Source organism: Periplaneta americana, chromosome 7 (genome assembly GCF_040183065.1).
Source record: "Periplaneta americana isolate PAMFEO1 chromosome 7, P.americana_PAMFEO1_priV1, whole genome shotgun sequence".
NCBI classification, from domain to species: Eukaryota; Metazoa; Arthropoda; class Insecta; order Blattodea; family Blattidae; genus Periplaneta; species Periplaneta americana.
Window position 1 is genome coordinate 64,840,114 of NC_091123.1, and position 26,524 is coordinate 64,866,637.

Below are 26,524 nucleotides of genomic sequence, written 5' to 3' on the forward strand. Positions count from 1 at the left end.
TCAACAACCGATAAATGTATCCAAACGTCGTTTGCTGCAAAAGACAGAGGAATCAACAAAATTTTATGGTATCCAATAAAACTCCACATGTGCACATTGTGTGGTTCAGCAGACTGAAAATGGACGTGTCAATGCGGAAACGTCAGCAACAGCGAAAGGAATAACATAAATCTTACAATAATTCAACAGATAGAAAAAATCACGAGAAATGGAATTACGGAGTGGCCATAATGAAAACTTGGCGAGTTCTTTTGTCTTTGGAGCAAACAATTAATTTGTTTGTTACTGAGTTATAGTGTTATAAAACTTTCTTGTCGGTAGTGATTGTACCGGACACTGTGTATATGAACTCCGTTTCTGGAATCTGTACACTGCAGAGGATGAAACAAGTCCTTTACACAAATGGTGAGTGGAGGGGACCAGTCCAATGACCGCTCTGGGGGGGAAAGCATTGCTTGAAGTCGAGCGTCTAAAATGCCACACTACCCATCTCCTTCTGCCACGCGCATCTTACCCTATAGTGGCGGCGAGACGATGCAGCCCGGAACACACCCCCGCACTGATAGGATTCGCCCATTCGTTTCTCATCGGCTCTACCCAAATGCGTCGACAGATTCCAAAAACGGATTTTAGGCCTATAAGTCAAAATGTACGAAAGAAAGATGCCAAAAATTAAGAGATAAGGAAAAATAGGAATAAGGAAAATAATAGAAGGAATAGTTAACAAGAACAAAGTACCGTACCATACCACAAAACAACTTCGTGTACTCACTTTACAAACACAATTTTTAAAATTTCATTAATTTATTTAGTGGAGTTCAGTGTAATTCTCAGTTCTAATGGATGGCAGATCTACATTTTAAGACTTCTTTTGAACAATTAATCATTTTTATAAAAATGTTATGATTACTTTTGGATTATACAACAATTAAAATTTTATAGTAACAATATTATATTTACATGGCGGCCGGGTAGCTCAGTTGGTAGAGCAACTGGCTACGGACTGGAAGGTCCGGGGTTCGATCCCAGGTGGTGACAGGATTTTTTCTCGTTGCCAAACTTTCAGAACGGCCCTGAGGTTCACTCAGCCTCCTATAAAATTGAGTACCGGGTCTTTCCCGGGGGTAAAAGGCGGTCAGAGCGTGGTGCCGACCACACCACCTCATTCTAGTGCCGAGGTCATGGAAAGCATGGGGCTCTACCTCCATGCCCCCCAAGTGCCTTCATGGCATGTTATGGGGATACCTTTACCTTTTTTATTATATTTACATTCAGGGAGAGAAACGCATGATTTTTCCCGAGGTACATGCTTGCATTTCTTATGTGGAGGTACTTATAAAGTAGACCTATTAGACTTCATTACCCTGATGATGTGATGACAATCTAATTTATTACTCTTAAAATACCACTCACCTTTCTTCTTCGTGCACTGTTCGTCTTCCAAATAGTATGCATCATCGCAGTCACACTTGTAGTTCTTGCAGACCCAGCCCACGCCCTTACAATCAGTGTCGGCATTGCAACTGGCTGTTAACATTACAAAAATGTTTTCCTATATTACAGGGTTTTTTAAAATTAAAATCTGTTCTGAATTATACAGGGTGTTTCTAGAAAAAAACTCTGGGGATCAATAGACCTCACAATCAGGATCACTTTTCGTGAAACAACTCATGTTCTCCGATGCCTCGTTTAGGAGTTACGCGACATCGAAAAAATACAGATTCACAATTAATTATGAAATTAATTATTAATTTATTTCTTCAAGTACTCTTCCAGACAGGTATCCTGTAATTTTGCTGCTCCGCTTGAATGGAATGCCCTCGGAACACACTTCCGCTGTTCATGTACCCTTCACGATGTGCGAGGACATGTGATTCTAAGACGTTCTAACACACTTCAGTCTAGTTGTACGAGCATAACTCAACAACATCTACGGGGAGTAATGGATAGGGAGAGCGGGACCTGTTGCGTGGCCAGCGTGATCACCCGACTTCACGTTCCTTATTTATTCTTTGTGAAGTGTACACCACTCGAAATGACACCAGGGAGTAACTGACTACTAATATTAGCTGCTTTTTATCAAATTCGACACAGGCCAGTAATGTTTGACAGAGTTCGATAATCACTGCTACGACGGTATAATGAATATAATCACTTTAAACACCTGTAACTTGTCAGAAAATATACTTCAGAAATAATTCATTTCATAATTGTTAATGTTACTAAAACCTGTCTTTTTTTTTTTTTTTTTCGATGTCGCGTAGCTCAAACTTGTCTGAACCTTTTTTTTTTATTTTAACGTTAGAAAATACTGAATTCATAAGATCTATTTTACTTTTGTTTATGATTAAGTTTCTGTGCTTAAATTGATTAATTAATGTCTTCAGATCATGTGTCTGGACTATAATATTTATTTTAAATTTCTGAATGTATAAGAATTTCTATACCCCATTTGTAATGTTTCTTTTGTAACAGCATGTACTCATGTAAGTATGTATATTGTTTTGGGCCGTCTATTTGCTTATCAAAGTACAATATAATGTTAATTACTATAGTACATTTTATTAAATGAGTAACGTCTTCGGCATTAAGATGCCATCTTCAGATCAACAGTTACTCTCAAAGGAATATGCTAAATACATGGAACAACAAATAATATGCAGAAATGTACAATATGTGTTGCAGTAAAACTCGGCCATGATGAACCTCGATGCGTGACATTCCTTCCTTCGGAAGAATTTTATAGTAACAAGCTTGTAGTCACGTCTTTGTATTTTAACTTTAAACAATTTATATTTTAACCTCAGTTATTATACATTTATATGATACTTACTAATCCAAACCAACTTATGCATTTGATTGATAAATATTGTGTACATTCATAAATTTGAACACAACATAACGCTATTAACTATGTCTTTATATTATTGAATAATTTACTTCTTGATTTTACCCACATTGTACATTTCTGCATATAATTTGTTGTTCCATGTATTTAGCATATTCATTTGATAATTTCATGTTATTATTAACATTGCAATAATAACTAACCAACACAAAGAATTTTAATATTTTAATAGTGAATATCTTAGTGTAAGGTTACAACTCTTCAAGTAAATGAATAACTGCATTTGACCACACAACACGTCAAGAAAAACCCCAGTGTTCCACAAATTGATGGGTAATTGCAGCAAATTTTAAAATGTTAGTAATAAGTGTGTGTTTTAATTTTAATCATTAATTATCTACAAACAGATTGTTTTATATGTGACATGAAATCACCAGGATACACATTATATGTTTCATTCACACACTTCATGCGCACCTATTTGAACATGTAATTAGGCAAATTCTCATACATTTGAAAATGGCACATTAGTGCCGAAAACGTTTATGTTATAATTAATCATATAATACTAGATAAGCATAGACGGTATATTTCAATTTTAACATTGTATATTCATTTGAGCATAACTATTGATCTGCACGCATTGTATTCTTTATCTAACATAATTAAGAACATTAAATCCATACGTTTCAGATGGGCATAGAATGTAACACGTATGGGTGAATCCAGAAATGCATATAGAGTGTTAGTTGGAAGACTAGGGGAAAAAATTCCTTTGGTGAGGCCGAGACGTAGATGAGAAGATAATATTAAAATGGATTTGAGGGAGATGAGATATGATGCTATGGACTGGATTAATCTTTTTCAGGATAGGGACCAAGAGCGGCTTATGTGAGGGCGGCAATGAATCTCTGGGTGTTTTGAAAGCTGTAATTAAGTATATGTAAGGTATCATTTCAACTGTCACTCAATCACTGAATATAGACAGCAAAACAACAGCCAAATACCGTTCGACACAATACGAAGACAAAATCTTACGATAAAGGTTCGTCCGCAACACCGAGTGCGATTCTAGGTTTATTAACACATGCTGCTTTAAGAATCATATCAAACAAAATGAATAGAACTGCCGGGAATCACACTTTCACAGAGGTAGCTTCCATGGAATTCTGCCTTGTTAGTAGATGCATATCTTACACACAAGGGTTGCAATCCGGCATTATCAAAGTTTGTGGATAAAATGCCCAACTCTAACCATTAGCTGCACGAAGAATTGAGGTCAAAGATATCCACTGCATGCACATGATATTTAATTTTTGAAGTTCGTGACGTGGTGCAGACTTTGCATGGCACTCGCAGAACACAATCTCACGTGTCGGAATTCAGAACCTCTGAGATGAAAGCTGAGATCGAAAAGTCATTGGATTTTTTCGCTATTCAATGTAGGAAGACAAAAATCAGCTTTGCTTTGTCTATTCTCAGCATGAATATGATTTGATCCTGAAATTTTTGCCAGAAATACTAGAAAAAGAAGGGAGAGACGTGGTAGAAAAGTGATCAGAGTCATTTATATGTAATAGCCGGATGTTTAAAACAGCGTAAGCAGAATATGTATCCAAGGGAGTGATGGCACTGTATACAGAAATGTGAAGGGCCATTACGACCGATGTAAGCTGATGGAATAAAATATATCATATCATATTATAACGTTCCCTTGATAGTCTCTTACCTATAACGCAAGCTCTTGACGTCTTGTTGTATGTGTAGTTGTCGACACAGTCGCATTTCTTACGATCTCTGCAGAAACCATGTTCGAAGCTACAACCCGAGTCAAGTCTGCACCAACTGCCATAAGCTGAAAAATAAAAATATATCGTTTTATAATAAAATGTAACAAAACTTAGAGTGCAAAGAGAGACTTACACTGACTAGGATCAGAACTGTTGCAATAGTTGCTTTGTTTGCAATCCTTCCCGACTCTGCAGGCAAGGCACTTTTAAGAATTCCATTGCTGAAGTAGACGCCCATGTAAGAAGGTACAGTATTAATTACTCTGAAGATACTATAATAGTCAACGGTGATTAATGTCAGAATGGAATATTAATAATGGCGAAAATTTAATCGCAAGTTTTGCCTGGATCCTCTTCAATCACAGGCAGAATTATTTAATAAAATTAACTTTACACGCATTTTTCTTCCAAATGAATTATGATGGCAATAAAATTGTTAACGCCTTTAATAGTCCGTCATCTTTAGTTCCGTTTGAACCATCTAACGCACGGGTTCTTAAGAGTTTTTAATGATAACAACAGAAGTAAATTAAAACCGCAACTTTTCTTTCTGCGATTACGGTGTAGGCCAGGCCTGCACAAGGTTTGCGCTCTCCGAGCCGGCTCACAGCTCATGAGCGGAATGGAGATATTAGCTGCGCTCTGTTATGAGGGTGGACTGGAAGAAGGGGTGATCTCGTACAAAATGTACACAAAAGAAAGTACTATTACGAGTACTTATGAAATAAATTCCCGTTCAGTGTTTGCAAAACTATCTTGGACTATTATTAATTAATAAAGAAATATTTATTTTACAGAAATAATAGAAATTCTATAGCTACTTAAATGTACAATATCATTTTGTTATATTTTTATTTATCAGTACATCAAAACGAGGTTTTATGCTGTTGGCAGTTGAAAGGAACAGTAGCCTACTGATCGTAATGAAACATCAGTTACAGATGTTCGATGTCTGCCTTTATTAAAGTTGATTGTAGAAAACAGTTGCTCACAAATGTAAATGTTGAGCCAAACATAGCAATCATTTTCACAGCCAGCCTGTGTAGTCGTGGTTACTATTGCTAATGTTTAGTCTCGTAAAACTCAACCAGGCTAGTAGTATTATTCAAACGATCTTTAGCTCTTACGTCGCATTGAAGATCTATAAGTTCGAGCTGTAAATCGTTAAATGTTATGTTCCGTCTTTTAGATTCCTCCATACTGTACTGCAGCAGTAGGTAAGCAACGTGAAACTGTTACTGAAAATAGGCCTACACACTGCACTCCACTAGATAGCTGAGTGGTCGTTTCCCTCTCCTCTACCTATAGCAAGTCTGTCATTCTGACGTTATCTTCCTCCCCCTTTCGGCGAGCGGTAAACACCGCTCTCCCGCTCCGAAAGAGCGTGCCGCTGTTTGTGCAGGCCTGGTGTAGGCAATAGCTGAAACTCTTAGCTTTAATTTGCGAAGAAGCAGTCACCATCATCTGTTCGAATACTACCTAGGACATGAATGTTTTTAAGTTTACCAGTGTAATGTCTTCAGTAAAGCCTTGGTTTTTCTGAACCGGTGCATGCGAGTTGCGAGGCCCGCCTCGCACAATTCCGGACTAAGCGAGAGATAGTGAGTGGTTTCTATAACTGCGAGTTACGCAGACCTCGCACGTTGCAGTTATAGAAACCACTCACTATCTCTCGCTTAGTCCGGATTTGTGCGAGGCGGGCCTCGCACCTCGCATCTCGCATGCGTCGGTTCAGAAAACCAAGGCTTTAAAAAGATAGGTTTGGAAGTATATCCCGAGAAGACGAAGTATACGATTATGTCTCGTGAACAGAATATTGTACGAAATGGAAATATAAAAATTGGAAATTTATCCTTTGAAGAGATGGAAAAATTCGAATATCTTGGAGCAACGGTAACAAAATACGTATATAAGTGATACTCGGGAGGAAATTAAACGCAGAATAAATATGGGAAATGCCTGTTATTATTCGGTTGAGAAGCTTTTATCATCCAGTCTGTTTTCAAAAAATCTGAAAGTTATAATTTATAAAACAATTATATTACCGGTTGTCCTGTACCTATGGTTATGAAACTTGAGCTCTCACTTTGGGAGAGGAACAGAGGTTAAGGCTGTTTGAGAATGAGGTGCTTATGAAAATATTTGGGGCTAAGAGGGATGAAGAAAATAATGGTTTTGCCCCGACAAATGCGAATTGACCAATGAATGTAATAGTGATAGTTCCAGCGGAATGAGAAGAACTCTAAATGGATTTAGGTATATAATAATAATAATAATAATAATAATAATAATAATAATAATAATAATAATAATAATAATCCGTGGCGCTACAGACCGTGAAGGGCCTAGACCGACCAGCCCGCTGCTGGCCTCACGCCCACATGCAGAAGCAGAGGTGGACGATCATCCAACCAGAATGGAGGTATCGTGTGGTTAGCACGATTATCCCCCAGCCGTTATAGCTGGTATTCGCAACCGGATTTCGCTACCTATCGTAGCTCCCCAAGTGCATCACGATGCTGGGTGGGCACCGGTCCCATACACTGGCCGAAATTTCATGAGAAAATTTCTTCCCCCATTGAGGACTCGAACCAGCGCGCATTCCGTAACGCGAGTCCTAGGTGGGATGCCCTAGACCGCTACGCCACGGCGCGGGACTGGATTTAGGTATGGACCGTGAAATTTGTAATCATTGTGGAAGATTGTAAAATATTGAAGAGACCGGTTCCGTAGCAGATAGAAAAAGTTACAGAAGACTAAAATCCTTATAAAACGATGTGAATGCTGCAATAGTTTTACAAAATCTCGAAATCGAATTTTTGCTGCATCAGAATATTTGCCCAATGAAGCCACCGGCGTAGCTTGGGCGGTAATGCGTTTGACTGCTAATATGCAACTCCACTCGGAGTAGATTTGATTCCCGCTTGGGTACATTATCTGGCGGGGTCCTTTTCTAAGGTTTTACTCAACAGTAAGGCGAATGTCCGGTAATTACATGGTGAAACCTCGCCTCATCTCGCCAAATACCACCACCAATTCGACCAACGTCGAATAATCTAGTAGTTGATTTTTTAGTAGGTTATTTTACGACGCTTTATCAACATCTTTGGTTATTTAGCGTCTGAATGAGATGAAGGTGATAATGCCGGTGAAATGAGTCCGGGATCCAGCACCGAAAGTTACCCATAATTTGCTCAAATTGGGTTGAGGGAAAAACCCGGAAGAAACCTCAACCAGGTAACTTGTCCCGACTGGGAATCGAACCCGGGCCACTTGGTTTCGCGGCCAGACGCGCTGACCGTCTAGTAGTTGATACAGCGTCGTAAAATAACTGACAAAAGGACTCGAATGAATGAATGAATGAATGAATGAATGAGAGAGGAAGTACTATCAAATAAAAGGAACACGATGATGATCACGTCCTACAAGGACTCTTGGAACTTATTTTAACTTTTATGTGAGCTCGTAACCTAAAGGCCATTTGACTCACTTCGTTCACACTATCCCATTTAAGGAACGTCAATAAAAGAGTTTCTCTAACAACATAAAAAATTGACAGAGGATTTAAGGAAATACCAATGATTATGTAAAACGTCTATACTCGAATTGTTGTTTAGTCAACTGTCCGAAGACAGGTCTGAACCTCACAAGTTATACCAAGAAGGCGATATTCATGAGGCAACAAAGCCGGAAGGTAATGGGGTAGGGGTGGTCAGTTCCTGTCTCCCTCCATTGCATACATCGCCGACTAGCTACGTACTGCACTAATCAGACGTCAGATACATACAAACAATTGTTTTTCCTCTGATACATATCGTCTAGTGAGATGTACTGCCTGGTAAAGGCATCCGACAAGGAAAACTCAGTGCGCAGTGCGACTGTCTTGCGCAGATAATGTATGCTCCCGTTCCCAGCATTCTCTCACACCTACTGAGGGGAGGTAGAGGGATATAGCATGCGCGTCGCGAGGAGTCCGAGCTGAGTTTTGCTTGTAGGATACCTATAATAGATGTACAGTTTCCCTGGAAAAGGATGAGACGATTGAATATTCCTAAGTCTCAGATGTAAGACACTGCGCATGATCGGAGACCAGAGCACTGATACACAAGATAACGAATATTGAGTTACTTAAATTCAGGCTATTTGGTTTGTTACTAGCATCGTTCCGAAATTCACTTCAAAAACTGCAAAAAATATGATAATATTACGTAAATAAAAGATAAATATATACATAAATCGTGTAGTTAAATCGACAATGGACATTCATGACTAGATCGACACACCGCACAGAAAGGAACGCTTTCATGTCGTTTCAATAGCTCAGACGGTAAGACTTCTGCGTGTTGTGTAGAAGAGTGCGAGTTCGATCCTTAGTCTACACAACGATTTTTTGGTCTAAATAACGTTGAAATAGCTAAGTAACGTTGAAATAGAGTTTTACAAAGTCCTGAAATTAAGTGTTAATGATCGCAAACGACAGCGAGTTATAGCTCTAGTTGAGGCTGGATATGGGGCTAGATATGCTGGCCGTTTGGTCGGTGTTCCTGGAAGTACAGCCGCGAGGTGGGTTCATCGTTACCAAAATTTAGGGGAGGTCGAAAATCGCCCTATTCCTGGGCGTTCGCGGATATCTTCAGTGGATGCTCTCTTATTCGAGACAGTTCGACAGGACCCCTTTCTGACTGCTAACGAAATAAGAGCAGCATCTAACTTTCCCGGCTCTTCACAGACTGTGATCAGCAGGTTGAGGAACCGCGGTATTAGGAGCCGGAGGGCTGCGCAAATGGAAATATTGGGGGAAGCACAAGCTGTCGATCATCTTGCCTTCGCTACCAATCGAGTGGATTTCGATTGGAGAAATGTAATTTTCTCCGACGAAACAACCATCTCGAGTGATTACGAAGGTCCTGTCCGTGTCTATCGTGAGGATGGTCTTCGACATGATCAGCGCTATGTGCACCGACATGAAAGATCGGGGCGCTTTAGCATATCGTGTTAGGGGTGGATGTCTTACGATGGACCTGGCGTTATAGAATGCATCGATGGCCGGTTTAATGTGGGAACTTACGAGCACATTCTGGAAAATATATTCCTTCCCTCCGCCCGAGAACGTTTTCCCGAAGGAACATTGCTGTTCCAGCAAGATAACCATCCCGTGCACTATGCTGCAAGCATTCAAAGATGGTTTCAAAGGAGACCCGAGATCGAAATCATTAATTGGCCTCCGAAGTCACCTGATTTGAATGTCATCGAAAATTTATGGGCGGAATTGAAAAAGAGAGGGATAGCCACCTATGCCCACCGACGCCCTCGAAATCGAGACGAATTGTGGGATCAAGTTGTTGACACCTGGGAAGATCTCGCCGGGGATCAGAACTTATTCCACAATCTCGTGACATCCATGCCGGATCGACTTAGAGCTGTAATAGAAGCTGGTGGCATGTGGACAAGATTTTAAGTTAACTTGTCTCTTTTTTGTTTCTTATGATTTTTGTTTGAGGAAGATTACTTTTAACTTCCAAGTAAGATTTATTTATTTTTTGACGAGGTTCAGCCCACTTGTAAGACCCAGAAATTGGGCATAAATTATTCCATATTTTTCGACAAATTAGACAGTCGAGGAACTCTGAACAAATTAATTACACCTCAATAAAAAAAAAAGTTTTACCCGGGATCGAACACGAGATGTTTCGGTCATACAGTGAAACCGACACGCTACTATATGAGCTAACGAGACAAGACAGTGACAGCAGCAGTCCAGAATGTAGATCCCTTAGCAGGCATTTGCCATTCGGTGCAGTGAAGCAATGATATTTTGTGACTCGAGCTATGTTGTGAAATCCTGGCCTTAAATGGCAGTCTTCTTCGTGATCCTTATTCTGGTCCTTGTCCTTGTTGTGGTCCTTGTAACAATTCTTGTACTATTTCTCATGTTATGTATCGTTACGTCGATATCGAGTGAACCGCGCTGTAGAACTTTAACTTCCGACGACCAAGAATCGTCTCATTCTTTTTCAGGGTAACTGTACATATCAGCCAGAACCTCAATCAGAGGAAATACTCGAATTAAAGAAATAAAATTCAATATATATGTAGGCCTATTTCCTTTAACACTGGAGTATTGTTTGATATTAACGTATATTCATAACTAAAGATGAGGGATTTGTGCGGTTTGTCGTCAGGTTGCGTGTGCATAGACGTTATACAGCTGTATGCACAGTGTCTGAGTTGACTTCCGACGTAAACAAACCACGCGAATAGTACAGCCTAGAAATGGCAAATGCAACACTCCGTTAAGGTCTATCAGATGACAATATACAAATATGAGGAATATGTTGAAACATTGGTATAGTTAGAAGAAGAAACTTGCCTTTATGATTCATCCATAGCTTCAGAGCCATCACAAGCCGAATTGCACTGCACTACTACAGACATTCTTAAATTATCGAATGTCAAACGTCGTCATCGATCAGTCAAACAGTTTTTGAACTGCGAAAAGCTTCTTTCAACGTCACAGGACGTTAACGGTGCATTATATGAAGTATACTGTTCTATCGCCTGATGATTTTGCGTTCTTCAGCATGGTATAAATTGTTAAATAGCCCTTATTTTTCTGTAGAATGCTTTGCCATTTATTCTTTATTCTCTGTGTGCACGGTCCTGGAGGTTCTTTTCTTGATTTTTTGTGACACCTCTTTTATTATTGCTATGCCTTTGGATATTTCCAAACCAGATGTTTCTGTGTTATGCTTTCCGGTATCGTTCCGTGATTTTGGTGTATGAACTTTATATCTTCAATTTATATTTAATTTCGCATCCTTTGTTTGCTTGGTTTCCGCCATTGTAGGTAACTACTGCTCACTACGTCTGTTCACCACTGCAGTGCATTGGACTATGAAGGCCTGTGTTCGTTTCATGTTGTTAAAAGACGGTAAGTAGGCAGAAGGATAGCGTGTAGTTGCATTTCTTTTGGTTGCACTGGTCGCAGTTGTTCACCTGTCTGTCCACCTATGCTCCCTGTGGAGTCAACGTGTTTTTCGTGCCGCGCACAAACCCCTCATCTTTATTCATAACCCATGTACCACTATTTTCATGACTATTCTTTGGAAAACCTCGAGGCACAGAGAATGAAATGAGATGGACCGCGTGGAAAACTACGAGGCACAAGGTTCATCTTACACATACGTTTCCATGATGCCATGACTGATGCCAGAGTAATATAGAAAAGAATCGATAATGAAATGAATAAAAAAAGTAATAATGAGAATCAGCATTAAAGTAAAATTGGCTTATAAATATATTAATTAATTAATAAACAAATAAGTAAATAAATTAATAAGATAAATAAGCAGATAAGTACAGTAAATAAGCAAATAAATAAATAATTAAATAAATAAATAAGAAAATAAGTAAATAAACTATGCAAATAAGGAAATAAAGCCTTCTTCCTTAGTAGGTTTAACTTCCCCCTTTTCCGTCTACACCACTACAGGTAGGGGAGGGAGAACGAATTAATATGAAAGAACTAATAAATAAGTAAATAAATATTATAATAACTAATATTCTCTGGAACGTAACCTTGAAGCAAGAAACTGAGTTTCGTGAAGCCAGAATTATAATGTGTCAACCGAGTAAGAACTAAACGGGAAATAGTTTAACCGCGTCCCGCGAGCATGACAAAAGCTTTTCTCTGCAGTTACTTCCGCCGTGCTATGAGTATGCGTTTATCTTCCTGCGATATTATTCCGAACGGTGAAATGACATCATAATATGTTGAGTTTATATTTAGCTTTCAACACATTACTGGAGCCATTATAAAGTAACGTACATGTATTTAAATACACTTATCTGGACCACGATTATCACAGGATATACTTCCCATCTCAAAAGTATTCCACTTTGTCGCAGTTTGAGGTTCGATTCCCGGTGTAGGTAATGCAGATAATTTATTTTCCGTCCACGGGACTGGGTGTTTGTCCGTTGTCTTGTGACTGTCCTGTGATGTCTTTGCTGCGCCCCTGCGCCCAGAGCAGTGCCTGCGCCATGCTAATCACATGACCAAGGAGGCCCGCATTATTTTGTGATATATGTCTAGTGGACGAGCCAATGAATCTTCCTCCCCTACCCGCAGTGGGTGGGGCAAAGGGTAATTGGAATTTACCGGTCTCTGATCTTACATTTAACCAGTGTGGTGAACTTTGCTGAAGTCCGGAGGGTCTAATTAATCAAACCCACCCACGTTGGGGCCCCTGGGATTTTTCAAGATGCGAAAGAAAGAGTTTTGTGCGGAAAGCAACTGGAAGCTACAGCATTTAACTTTCCCAATAAAAACTGCAAACATGCATTGTATGGGGCAGGAACATGGGAAATAGTTACGACGAAATGAAGAGAACCAATTAGAAGCATTTGAAATGTGGTTATAAAATTCAGAGAAGAATGGAGAGTGTGAAATGGACAGACAGAATAAGAAATGAAACTTTGCTAGAAAAAATGGGTGAAGAAAGAATAATGTTGGAACTTATCAGGAAGAGAAAAAGAATTGCCTGGGTATTGGCTAAGAAGAAACTGCCTACTGAAGGATGCACTGGAAGGAATGGTGAACGGGAGAAGAGTTCGAGGCAGAAGAGATAGCAGATGATTGGCGAAATTAAGATATATGGATCATATGCGGATACTAAGAGAAAGGCAGAAAACAGAAAAAGATAGGAGAATGCTGGGTTTACATTGAAGGACCTACCATTTCGCAGAACACTATGTAATGAATGTATGTATTTTTTTTTTAGTATTAGTTGAACGGCATGTCCTATTACAATAAAGGTAATACTAAATGCCTTGCTACCTGTATGTTTACAAAATACACATTATGCCTCGTTTCTGTCACTCTCTAGGCGTATGTATGTTTGTTATTTTGATGTGAAAATTAGAGTCTTTCACTATATCTAATGCCTACTCTTATCTATCCTAGATTAAATTATCCTACGTTTACTCGTCTAACTTTATAACGTTGACATAGTTTGTGAATGTATGCGCATGTTCTTGCATTAGTTTATGCTTTATGAAAGTCCACATGCCAATTTTTCTTAACATTTCCCGCTGGAACGCTAGTCTTTCTTTGATCATTTTCGAACACTCGAAAAGGAGACGTGGTCAACGATCTGATCGTCTGCTCCACACGTACACGACGGGTTGTACCTCAGCTTGAATCTGCATAAGTAGGCACCAGTTGTATGTATGTATGTATGTATGTATGTATGTATGTATGTATGTATGTATGTATGTATGTATGTATGTATGTATGTATGTATGTATGTGTGTGTGTGTGTACAGTATGTATGTATGTACGTATGTATGTATGTATGTATGTATGTATGTATGTATGTATGTATGTATGTATGTATGTATGTATGTATGTATGTATGTATGTATGTATGTATGTATGTATGTAATTCCAAAAGTTGATTGACCAGATTGTGCGCTTACGCGTTATCATCTCCATGTACTAAGGACCTCTTTCCGAATATAAACTGTACATTCACGTAACTTAGCTGCAATTCCTGTGTCTACAGTGACATCTGAAAGAATATTTTCTAGGAGTCTGAAGTATTATTTGTGTAATTGTATGAGAGAAGAAAGGCTCTATGTCCTATATATATATATATATATATATATATATATATATATATATATATATATATATATATATAAATTTTGGTTTATTTAACGACGCTCACAACTGCAGAGGTTATATCAGCGTCGCCGGTGAGCCGGAATTTTGTCCCGCAGGAGTTCTTTTACATCCCAGTAAATCTACTGACATAAGCCTGTCGCATTTAAACACACTTAAATGTCATCAACCTGGCCCGGGATGGAACCCGCAATCTCGAGCACAGAAGGATAAATGCCTCGACCTGGGCCGGATCGAACCCGGCACAGAAGGCCAGGATTATACTGACTACGCTACGCTATCCAGGCCGACTGTCACATCCTTGATGTCTGTTCATAGGAGCATTGCCATTCAAATCAAACACGAAGAAGTGAATTTAGTCAGGTGTGTCTACTTTTTGTTTTATGTACTCTACTGGAAAAGTGCAGACCACAGCACCAATTTTTAGTGTCAAGATCATGGAGCTTTACGTTCATGTCCCCATGCGCCTTCAAGATGTGTAAAGGGGGGATACTTTTATCACAGTCTAGTATATAAGCTCAATACGTAGAGAATATGCATCCATAGATAGTTGCTAACCACTAGGATCGCTACTATCGCCTCATAACAGACAATGCGAAATAGTACCGGTACAGTCTATTGTTCCTGGTACCCTCACAACTCAAGCTTCGTGACTGTGCTTTTATCTTGATCGTGAGCATCAGCTACACTACACTGCATAATCCTTTTTTTAGTGAGTTATTTCACGACGCTTTATCAACTGCTGCGGTGCATTGTCCTTCTCTGTCACGAATTTCACTGTCAGTCTAAGTCTAGTCCGTGTACGTCATCTTCAGAGTGGACTCAAAGAAAGACGAACAGTATGCTGCAAGTATAATAATTTATTCATGCTGTGCAATATTATCAGATTACACTGTATAGATTAAAAAAAACATAAATTACACGCCATAAATGAATGTAATATTTTGTGTTAGATTCTGATAATATACCAATTAATTACTGATAGTATTGTTAAATATTACCTTACGTGGAAGTGGAGATAATGGACACTCATTACGTAAACTTATCTCATCATTTCGACGACAACGATAACAGAAAAATTAAGACAGAAAAGCAGTGTGCAGATCTATGCGGAAGCAATTCTCCTCAAAATATGTTTTCATCCAATAAATTAGTATTAAATTGAAACAAAAATAAGATAATCCAATTTAAATCCTGCCAATTCAACCTCGCAAATTTCAAGCCCAATAATTAACAACAGGTCCCTAATAAAAACAACAACCAAATTTCTTGGCTTACAAATCGATAATGTATTAAATTGAAAACAAATCATATTAAATTCAGCATGTTTTGCTATTAGATCTATGCAAGAGATAGTAAACATCAATGCCTTAAAAACAATACACTTTGCAAACTTCCACTCGGCAATGAGTTTTGGAATAATATTCTGGGGAAATTTCACAGATAGCAACATTATATTTCTACTAGAGAAAAGAGTAATTAGAATAATACTAAGTGTCAAATCTAGGGAATCGCGTAGGATAATTTTCAAAAAAACTACAAATAATGCTCATGGCATGTCAGTATATTTTTTTATTAATAAACTTCCTCGTATGTAACCGTGAAAACTTTGTGACTAACTCAACAGTTCATAGCATAAATACGTATCAAGAAATGACTTTCATACTCCATCGGCAAATCTATCGTGCTATCAAAAAGGAGTGCGTTATAGGCAGTAAAAATTTGAAACTGCCTCCCTATGGATATAAAAAGTCAAACCCATAATATAAGATTAGCCTATTTAGGGCTAAATTAAAGAATATCTAATTTCTCACGTCTTTATTATGCACTGTAGGACTGTAACTATAATTAAGACTTTATAATAGTCTACTATTAAGATTTTTTACCTGTTCCATATTCTACCTGTGAAGCGATGTGCGAATACCATGGAATGTAAATAAATGCAATAGAATAATGTATCAAATATGAATGAGGTCTCGCCCACCTCATTAATGGTATAATAGCAATAGAATAAGTTAACAATTGCCTTGAATCTGTAAATTCCACAACACAATCAAAACTGCGGATTATAGAACATATTGAAAACATTGCTTTCATATTCTGCCTAGGGTAATAATAGGAAATGGCAGACTTTTGGGAGGGCAATATATAAGCCACGTTTAATTTATTTTCAAAATGAAGCACCCTTCAGATCAAGAACGCATATATAATATGTTCTAAATCTTGAGAAAGATTGGAGAATGCTGGCTTTGCACTGAAATACCTGTTCTTGGGCAGAAAACTATGAATGAATTAATATCTTGGGATAGAAATTCTATGTTAAAATAATGCACATACATTTTTATTCTTATTCATACATAACTTACATACTGTGAAAATTATGTCCCTCACCAAATACAACAGATTGATCAGCCTAAAGCACTTTCAAGACAATAACTTATATCAATTTCACTATGCTGTCATCTAGCGACTGCAAAAGAAGTCACGTTATAACCCTGATGGAAATGCATAGAGCAGGCATGCACAAGGTTTGCGCTCTCCGAGCCGGCTCACAGCTCATGATCGGAATGCAGATATTAGCTGCGCTCTGTATAAGGGTGGACTGGAAGAAGGGGTGATATCGTACAAAATATACACAAAAGAAAATACAGTACTAGTAAGAGTGTTCATAAAATGAAGTTCCGTTCAGTGTTTGCAAAACTATCTTGGACTATTATTAATTAATAAAGAAATATTTATTTTACAGAAATAATAGAAATTCTATAGCTACTTAAATGTGCAATATCATTTTGTTATATTTTTATTTATCAGTACATCAAAACGAGGTTTTATGCTGTTGGCAGTTGAAAGGAACAGTAGCCTACTGATCGTAATGAAACATCAGTTACAGATGTTCGATGCCTGCCTTTATTAAAGTTGATTATAGAAAACAGTTGCTCACAAATGTAAATGTTGAGCCAAACATAGCAATCATTTTCACAGCCAGCCTGTGTAGTCGTGGTTACTATTGCTAATGTTTAGTCTTGTAAAACTCAACCAGGCTAGTAGTATTATTCAAACGATCTTTAGCCCTTAGGTCACAATGAAGATCAATAAGTTCGAGCTGTAAATCGTTAAATGTTAAATGTTATGTTCCGTCTTTTAGATTCCTCCATACTGTACTGTAGCAGTAGGTAAGCAACGTGAAACAGTTACTGAGAATAGGCCTACACACTGCACTCCACTAGATAAATGAGTGGTCGTTTCCCTCTCCTTTACCTATAGCAAGTCTATGTCATTCTGGCGTATCTTTATCTCCGTTTCGGCGAGCGGAAAACACGGCTCTCTCGCTCCCAAGGAGTGCGCGCGCACGTTGAGCGCTGTTTGTGCAGGTATGGCATAGAGTAATAGCTTGCAGCTGTATTTCCATCTATCGATCGTTACCAAAAAATTCATTTTCGAAAGTGGAGATCCTAGCAGTTGTTCTCTTTTATATGTTGCCATTTTATAACATCGAACGGTCAATCTGATATGTATGTGACCAGGAGTAATAGTGGGAAATAGCAGACTTTGCGAGAACAATATATAACCCACGTAAAATTGATTTCCAAAATGAAGTATCCTTCAGACCAAGCATGCATTTTTATCTTCTATATCTTGAGAAAAATAGGGGAATGCTGGGTTTGCAGTGAAAGACCTGTCCTTGGGCAGAAAACTGTGAATGAATGAGTATCTTGAGATAGAAATTCGAATGTTAAAATAATACACACACATTTTTTATTCTGTTTCATACATAACTTGCAATACTATGAAAATTAAATCCATTCCAACGTTCATTATGAGATATATGACGTCATACAACTTCCTATAACTTCTTCCCAGACAACGTAGGAATACTACAGTGCTGGTGGTATAATAGTTCCAGCTAAGAGTTCATAGCAGTGGACAGAATTCGTTTGTAGAAATTTTAATACGAAATGTTGTGTGAAACTTACTATTACAGTAAAACCGAAACTGATGGGGGAAGTTCTGAAAAGGAAAAACTTCTCCTATCTCTACCGTCCAACAAATCGCTCCATGTTTACTGCGCTCTCCTGCTCTCGGCCAATAGAAACACAGTGAACATCTGCCACTTCCAGGTTGAATTCGTTTGACTCACTGTAAAGACATCGTTGTGAACGGCCTATAATCTGTACAAACCAAGCCCAGCTTATCAGATGACGTCATAGTTTGTGTACATTGTTCGTCACAGGCAGATGGAAAATAACGACTAATACCGGAAAACAGACAAGATCTGCTCAGAATGCTTACTGACCCCTGTAAACGTAAAGAATATTACGATGAGGGACGCGTTTTACAATGTTAACAAATTAGAAATTAACAATTTTATTTACAAATCACAAGTTAAATATATTACAAGTGTTCGTAAACTTTGTTTCACAATGCAATAGACTATTATTAATTGAAGACCTCAGAACAATAAGTGGGTTATCGACCAAATGTGGCATTTTCGGATTTTTCAAACTTTCTTACTATTCCCGCCTCATAGAATCAGAATCTGTCATTGGTTCTCTCATAAACTCATTTTTAGTATTAGAAACTGAAGATCATGTAATATGCTCTTCCAAAAAATAAAATGAATAGAAACTTTGTTTTTGCTCCCCTGAAAAGTTGCCTTTTGGTTCATAACCCAATTATTGTACTGAGATCTTCAATTTATAAAGTTTGACAAGCTTCATGAAATAAACTGCTATGTCGCCAACGACATTTTACGAAAAATCGCTAAGGAACAAAGCTCTAAAGTTGTCCTATTTTTACCGCTATAAATAAAATTATTGATATACTTATATTTTACCAAAAAATAGATTAAATAAGTTCACTAATCCATATTTTAACAATAGAAAATAAAAAATATCGCCAAAAACATTTTTTTAAATGTCTCCAGATTTCGGTATATTGACAACGCTGAGATTTCGTGTTGTCATTGGTCAAACATCAATGCGTTGATTGCTTTACGATATAAGTGACCCATCGGAATCTCCAAGTTCAACAGATTCAGAATCGTTCAGTATGGTTGTCTTCCAGGTTAAGGCTGATTCACAATAAACCGGGAACAGAAACGAGAATGAGAACGAGAACGGAAATATTGTTAAAATAAATGTATTTAAATGTGAGCATTCACAATTAACTATTGTGAATGATTACATTTAAACACATTTATTTTAACATTATTTCCGTTCTCGTTCTGATTGTTGTTTTCATTCACGGTTTATTGTGAACCAACCTTTACTGATGAGTAAGGAGAGGATTTCCATGACATGTCATATTTTATCCTATGGAATTGTTTCAGTTTTCAGACTGATTTAAACTTGATTTCAAGCATTCTGAAGAAAGTGGAAGGGTTTTTATTGGGCATATAAATGCATATTTGAGCCGTTTTTAATTTTGTAGCATATTTAGTACGAAACTGCATATTAACGTTATATTTTGGGAATAACTGTATATATATTTAGGCATTTTTTTTTTAAGCTTTATGGCATATTTAGTAAACATTCGCGTCATAATGTTATATTTTGCGCGTTTCTCATATTTAATGCAGTCATTCAAATCATAACGAGCTATGGTAAAATGCAATACTATGAACGTTTTTCAGGATAGCTCTAAACTACATATATTTTCGCAAAAAATGCAATGAATAGAAAGTATGCCCTGACTGTGGAATGTGGGGTCTCAAGTAGCAGGTAGGTTTCTGTTGTTTGGCCCTGTGAGCGAAAACATGCTGTACACAACAAAACAGATTTTTCTTATTAGTGTCTTGCAATGTTTGAACATGAGTTAGGCAACTAAGACATTAAAAACTTCGTCTTATTTCATATGAAAAACTGATCGCAAGATCTGTGCTAAAATTCATAAGCGATTAAAACATGAATGAAGGACAGCGATTATGTTTATAACAAGGTGGAACAAACACGACAGGCCTCCTTCTGCAGGGTGAACATCGGTGAATATCGAACTTCGCCGTACTCGACAAACTTGAACCGAACATAGCGCCTGCAATGCACGACGCTATTCCTTACAATTTTCAAGTGTTCGTAACTTTCTTCTTCTTCTCAGCCGCTTCTTGCTTCTTCAGTATCTTTCCAACATGCTGTTCTAAAGATAGAGGACATTTGAAGTAATTTGCTTAAATATAACATCCAACTGGTTAGACATTGTATTTTAATCAATGTGTAATGCCGATAATTTTAAAAAATCTAACATAGCCTACATGTGTTACTGATAAAGTCATATTTCGAATTTCATTGGTCACATTTTTTAGTTTTTTAGGTCATGAATGCATGCATAGGGGAAGGTGTTGTACCTTGGGTCATTCATCATTTCTCTGCCATCTGTTTTTTTGAAAAATTAAGTATTACAATCAAGTTACATATTTGTACACAAGAGTCCTCTCACAAAGCTTGGTGATCTTCAGATACAGTGGTTTGCTTTCTTTGTGAAGAAATTTATTTTTGATCTCAGAAAGTATTGTATTTATAGTGTGTTCTTTATTTTTTCTTACGGGGCTGTGTTACAATTCAAGACATTTCCAATAGTAAGGTAAGATCTTTGTTTCTTTCTTGTTCGAATGGTATATTGGGTTATTGTTAGAATATAACCTAACTTTTGAAACAGTAGTAGTTGTACAGCTGTCAAAAAAAAAAAAAAAGTGACCGCACTCGTGAACAGCGAATATTTTCAAAGTCCACTTCGGGTCGCGGCGATGTTACACGATGCATGTGCTTGTACAAGCAGTTCCGGAACTATGAAAGTGTTCCACATCTGCGTCTCGTAGACTAGCGGTAGAGTGCTTGTTTAATGATTCGAAGGTTGTGGGTTCTGGCCTTCGTCAAGTTTTCATTTTATTTTTTAATCGTTCTTTAGCGATGTAAATGCTATTCAAATTATTATTTATATTCAGTTATCGTTCTTTATGGATATCACGTTATTTATATTTTGTTATCGTTCTTTAGAGATATGAATAAAATTCAAGTCATCATTTGTATTCTGTTATCGTTTTATAACGATATGAATAATAATAATTATTATTGTATCTCCAATGGGGGTTAGCCCTATTTTACATATGTATGTTAGGGCTATAGTTTCATACACAAAAAAGATAAGCATAAAGAGAAATGGAAAAGAAAATTAAATTAGCTTACGCGATGTAAACAAAATATAAACAATCCGTAAATTAGGCACTGCGATTGCAAAACAAATATCAGGTATCAATTTGAAACGTACAAAAACATTAACAACACACATACGTAACACTTCTATAACACAAATATGCAGCTTTCCGTACCATACATCATAAATTATTTCACAATAGTCACACAAACACAATCAAACTATAATTACGACATTGCGACGACATCAAGCATCCCATAACTGATTCACATACATAACAAATCAAGCATCCGTTACAACACATACACTTCAACATAGTAACCACACTTTCAAAAGTTACAAATTTGGCTCCAAGAAGAATAAATAGGACACTGTTACTAATTACTATTCTTCTACAATTTCTTAAATACATCTGTAATAAATCTGTGAAATTCCGATATGAATAATATTACGTTTTTTTTATATTCTGTTATCGTTCTTTAGCGATATAAATAATATTGAAGTTATCATTTATATTCTGTTTTCCTTCATTAGCATTATAAAATAATATTCAAGTTATTTATATTGTTATTGTTCTTTCGCAATACAAATAACCTGTATTTTATGTAAGTAATTATTATAACACAAATAAACATCTTTCTTTGTAAAATAGGTTATTTTATTTAGATAATTAAATACGTATTATATAATATCTTATATTAATTAAACAAACCGGTATTTATCATTTATATTCTGTTATCGTTCTTTAGTGATACTGTATAAATAATATTCAAGTTATTTATATTGTAATCGTTCTTTGGCGATATAAATAACATAAATTTAATATAGGGTTTGGAAAAATCCAGTTGCATAATAGGCCTACTGCTATTAGTTTTTCTTTTTGTATTATTACATTACACTATCTTGAACCACAATAAAATGAAAACGAGGAATTGAACCTGAGACGTTGACATCTAAGTTTCGACGTTCGTCCGCTGAGCTACGAGGGCAAAAGTGTGGAAACATTTTCGGAAAAATTGGCCCAATCACACTCTGATGATTCGTAGAAGCTAGTCCAGGATGCGGGGGAAGAAGACTAATTGAGATTTCCCGATCTCTGATCGGGTCAAACATCCTGATAGAATTAATATTTAACCCTTGCCGTGACTTTCGGTGAAGTACGGAGGGCCCAATTAGTCCAATCCACTCTCCACATCTCCACGCTTGGACCCCCTGGAATTTAATGAGATGCGAAAGAGATAGTGGTGTGCGGAAAGCAACGGGATGTTACCGCATTTAGGCCTATCCTTCCCAAGAAAAACTGCAAACATGAACAAAGGAAGCTTTTAATAGAAGAAGAAGGATCTTCTGCGGACCTCTGGAAAAAAGAAGTAAGGAAGAGAGTAGTGAAGTGCTTTGTGTGGAGTGTGGCATTGTATGGGGAAGGAACATGGACATTACGACGAAATGTAGAGAAACTAATTGAAGCATTTGAAATGTGGATGTGGTGAAGAACGGTGCGTGTGAAGTGGACAGACAGAATAAGAAATAAAATTGTGTTCGAAAAAGTGAGTGAAGAAAGAATGATGCTGAAACTGATTAGAAAGAGAAAAATGAATTGGTTGGGTCTCTGGTTGAAAAGAATAATAGACGACATTAGGATATGTGGATCATATGCGGAGACTAAGAGGAAGGCAGAAAATAGGAAAGATTGGAGATTGCTGGGTTTGCAATGAAAGACCTGCCCATGGACAGAACACTTATGTATGTATGTTCAGAATGCCTGGAATATCGTGTCTAAGAACAGTCGCTATTTGCAAAGACTAGTCGATTCCATGCCCACTCGACTGCAAGATGATCGAGATAAGAGGAAGATAGACTAAATATTGAATTGTGGATTTTTGTTTCGTTTTTTGAACGCTTAATTGTTTGAATGTTTTAAGGCCGACGCCAGTAAATTTGTTTTGTTTATGCCACGAAAGATATTTTTATTGAGAATAAAATCTTTTTTCTTTCCATTTGCAGCCACAATATCATAATGATAAAGTCATGGCATAATATATTAATGAACCTGATGTTAATTACTAAAATAATCGTAAAAGATAAAGGAGCCATTATATATAGTTTGTCTCTCTCAAAAAACAGAACAAAAAAGAACATAAAAAGCACGAGGTTGTAGTCGAACGCAGGATCTCTTGAATAAGAGGCCTGAACGCTACCATTACGCTATCAAATAACACACAAAATACTTCAATCATAACTGTAGATATCAGGCAACGTGGTACAACAACATGTAACATCGCCTGTCTCCGAATTGTAGCGAAGATACCCGAAGGAAACTTTGTTTCAGGAGAGCGGCCACTTTTTCTTTTGACAACTGTACCTCGGTCCACTTGAAGCGTTGTACCTTGGGTCGACCTAAGGTACAACATTGAACTGATGATGAGCAGAAGTGTACAAATCATTATAAATTATTAGTTAATTTAATATCGTTTATTGCTCAATATGTTGGAAAAATTATATCGTCATACTTTTATTTTTATAGAACCATGCCAAGAAGCAAGAATGGAAAAAGGCGGGAAAAAGTAGATGTAGAAGCACTTCGCATGGCTATAAAGGATGTGTTAACAAATGGAACTAAAGTGCGAACTGCTGCCAAAAATTTTGATATTTCGAAAACTACGTTGTCTAGGCACTTAAAAATATGCAGGATTCTAATGAAAATGAGTTTGTGTACAGGGCTAACAATGATGTGAAGCTACCACCTCCCTACCAACAAGGTTCATCTAAGAGACAAACTTCCCAACTACAATTCGCGGTTGATTTCAGTAGTTATGATGTTAAGTAGATCGATTTTGTGTTTGTTATCTGCTTAAAATGCATTATTGCATGAATATGTTGCAAAGAAATTGTATCTTTAATTTGTTTCCTATTATATTCCAGAAGTTTCGTGATTTTTAGATATGTACACTTTGCATTCATATTTATGTTTATCCACAATTTGTATTCTTGTTTCTTTTCTTGTAGGCTAAATTTATAATGTGACCCAAGGTAAAACATCGGGTGACCCAAGGTAGGCTACAACATGAGGTTGTACCTTGGTCCATTATACTTGTATACATTTAATTGAATATAAATATTATCAGAGTAATTAAATTCGTAAATAAAGATTACCAATGATATCTCAAAGAGTAGCTTCATCTTATTTTATAATTTGGACAACCTAATAATCATAATTTGGTAAAAATAGAAACTAAATGTAAAAATGACCCAAGGTACAACACCTTCCCCTATATCCTATTTTTAGGTCACTGAAATCCGACCCTACTGATGAGAATAAAATTGCAGTTTTAACAAAGGTAAGGGAGGAAAAAGATACCTGAACACTGAAGACTTAGAAACTCCATACATGTCTGCTATTGCATGGAACTGACACCTAGTATTCATCCAATGAAAAGCAATGCGAAGTTGTTTTAAGGTTGGGCTCCACTTTTCCCTGTTGGATGTGACGTCCTATATCTTGCAGCAGTACTTCCATTAGGTCTACATCGGAACTCTTATGGGTTCATTTCAATCATTTCATTGTATTTATATAGTGATATGAATGTGTTGTTAATTCTTGGCCGGAAAATATTACGTCGTCTTTGATTAAATTCGTGTGTCATTAGACTGCTAAATAACAATAGCTTTAGTTTAACTAGTAATGGTGTCCAGTTACTCATTTCATTCATACTTCTCTGTCTAAGAGCAGGTCTTTCACTAAAAACCCAGCATTCTTAAATCTTTCCTAATTTCCGCATTTCTCTTAGTCTCCGAATATGATCCGTATAATATCTTAATGCCGTTTATCACCTGATATCTTCTTCTGTTCCGAACTTTTCTCTCGTTCACCATGCCTTCCAGTGCATTCTTCAGTAGGCATTTTCTTCTGAACCAGTGACCCAGCCAATTCCTTTTCCTCTTTCTGATTAGTTTCAGCATCATTCTTTCTTCAACCACTCTTTCCATTCTGTCTGTCCATTTCACACGCTCCATTCTTCTCCATATCCGCATTTCAAATGCTTCTAGTCGCTTCTCTTCACTTCGTCGTAATGTCCATGTTTCTGCCCCATATAACACCACACTCCACACAAAGCACTTCACTAGCATCTTTCCCAGTTATTTTTTCGAGAGGACAGGAGATGCTCCTTTTTGTATTAAAAGCTTTCTTTGCCGTTGCTATCTTCCTTTTGACTTCCTGGCAGCAGCTCATGTTATTGTTTATAGTACACCCCAAGTATTTGAAGCTGTTCACTTGCTCTACTGCATCATTTAGAATATGCTTGTTTACTTCCTTTATTTTTCTTCCGATAACCATGGTCTTCGTGTTGTTTGCTTTTATCTTTATCACATACTGCTCACAGCTGTCATTTAGTTCCAGTAGCATAATCCCTTAGTATTGTCTCCTCTTCTGCTAATAACGCCATATCATCAACAAATCTTATGCATTTTATTCTTCTTCCTCCTACTATCACTCCTTCCATGTTCTAAATACAGTTCTTCACTAAATCTTCATAGTAGATGTTGAAAATGGTTGATGATAAAGAGCGAAATGAATTTAATAAATACGTATTTATTTATTTTATGCATAATTTGTAGTACTTTAAAACTTTACACATCCGAAGGCATTATTTGTAGAAAATGTACTAGCTTTACAAGTACACTTGACATATTTGTAAAGTCACTCCCTCAATGTGAAATAAAACAACTTGAAAAATGCAAAATTTCATTTGTAAAGATTTGATTTTCTTTGTAAAGTTCAACTTTACAAACTCGAATTCTGAAACAGAATTTGAAAACTTGCAAACAAATTTAAAATTTACAGTAATTGTAAATTTTGTGAAATAGGTCCCAGATATAACTACAAGAAGAGACTGAAGGGTTTATCTCCGGAGAGACGATCGCATGATACCAAATATTCATTATTATTCGAATATGCATAGATCCCATCAACAAAATACATTCACTTTGCTTTGTCTAACCATGTGTCTTTGAAATTTTGAGTATTGATAAAACCAGTAAGAAACATTAATCGAA

General features: G+C 37.0%; 1 protein-coding gene across 2 annotated transcripts in view; it reads right to left on the reverse strand.

The window, feature by feature from the left end:
* LOC138703160 (protein draper-like) overlaps window positions 1-26,524 on the reverse strand; it is a 57,093-nt gene that overhangs the window by 24,763 nt on the left and 5,806 nt on the right. For both annotated transcript variants that reach the window (XM_069830818.1, XM_069830820.1), the window contains exons 2-3: window positions 4,578-4,703; window positions 1,414-1,527 (exon numbers count right to left, since the gene is read on the reverse strand). In XM_069830818.1, the coding sequence (XP_069686919.1) occupies window positions 1,414-1,527; window positions 4,578-4,703 (240 nt within the window). The remainder of the gene's footprint in view (window positions 1-1,413; window positions 1,528-4,577; window positions 4,704-26,524) is intronic.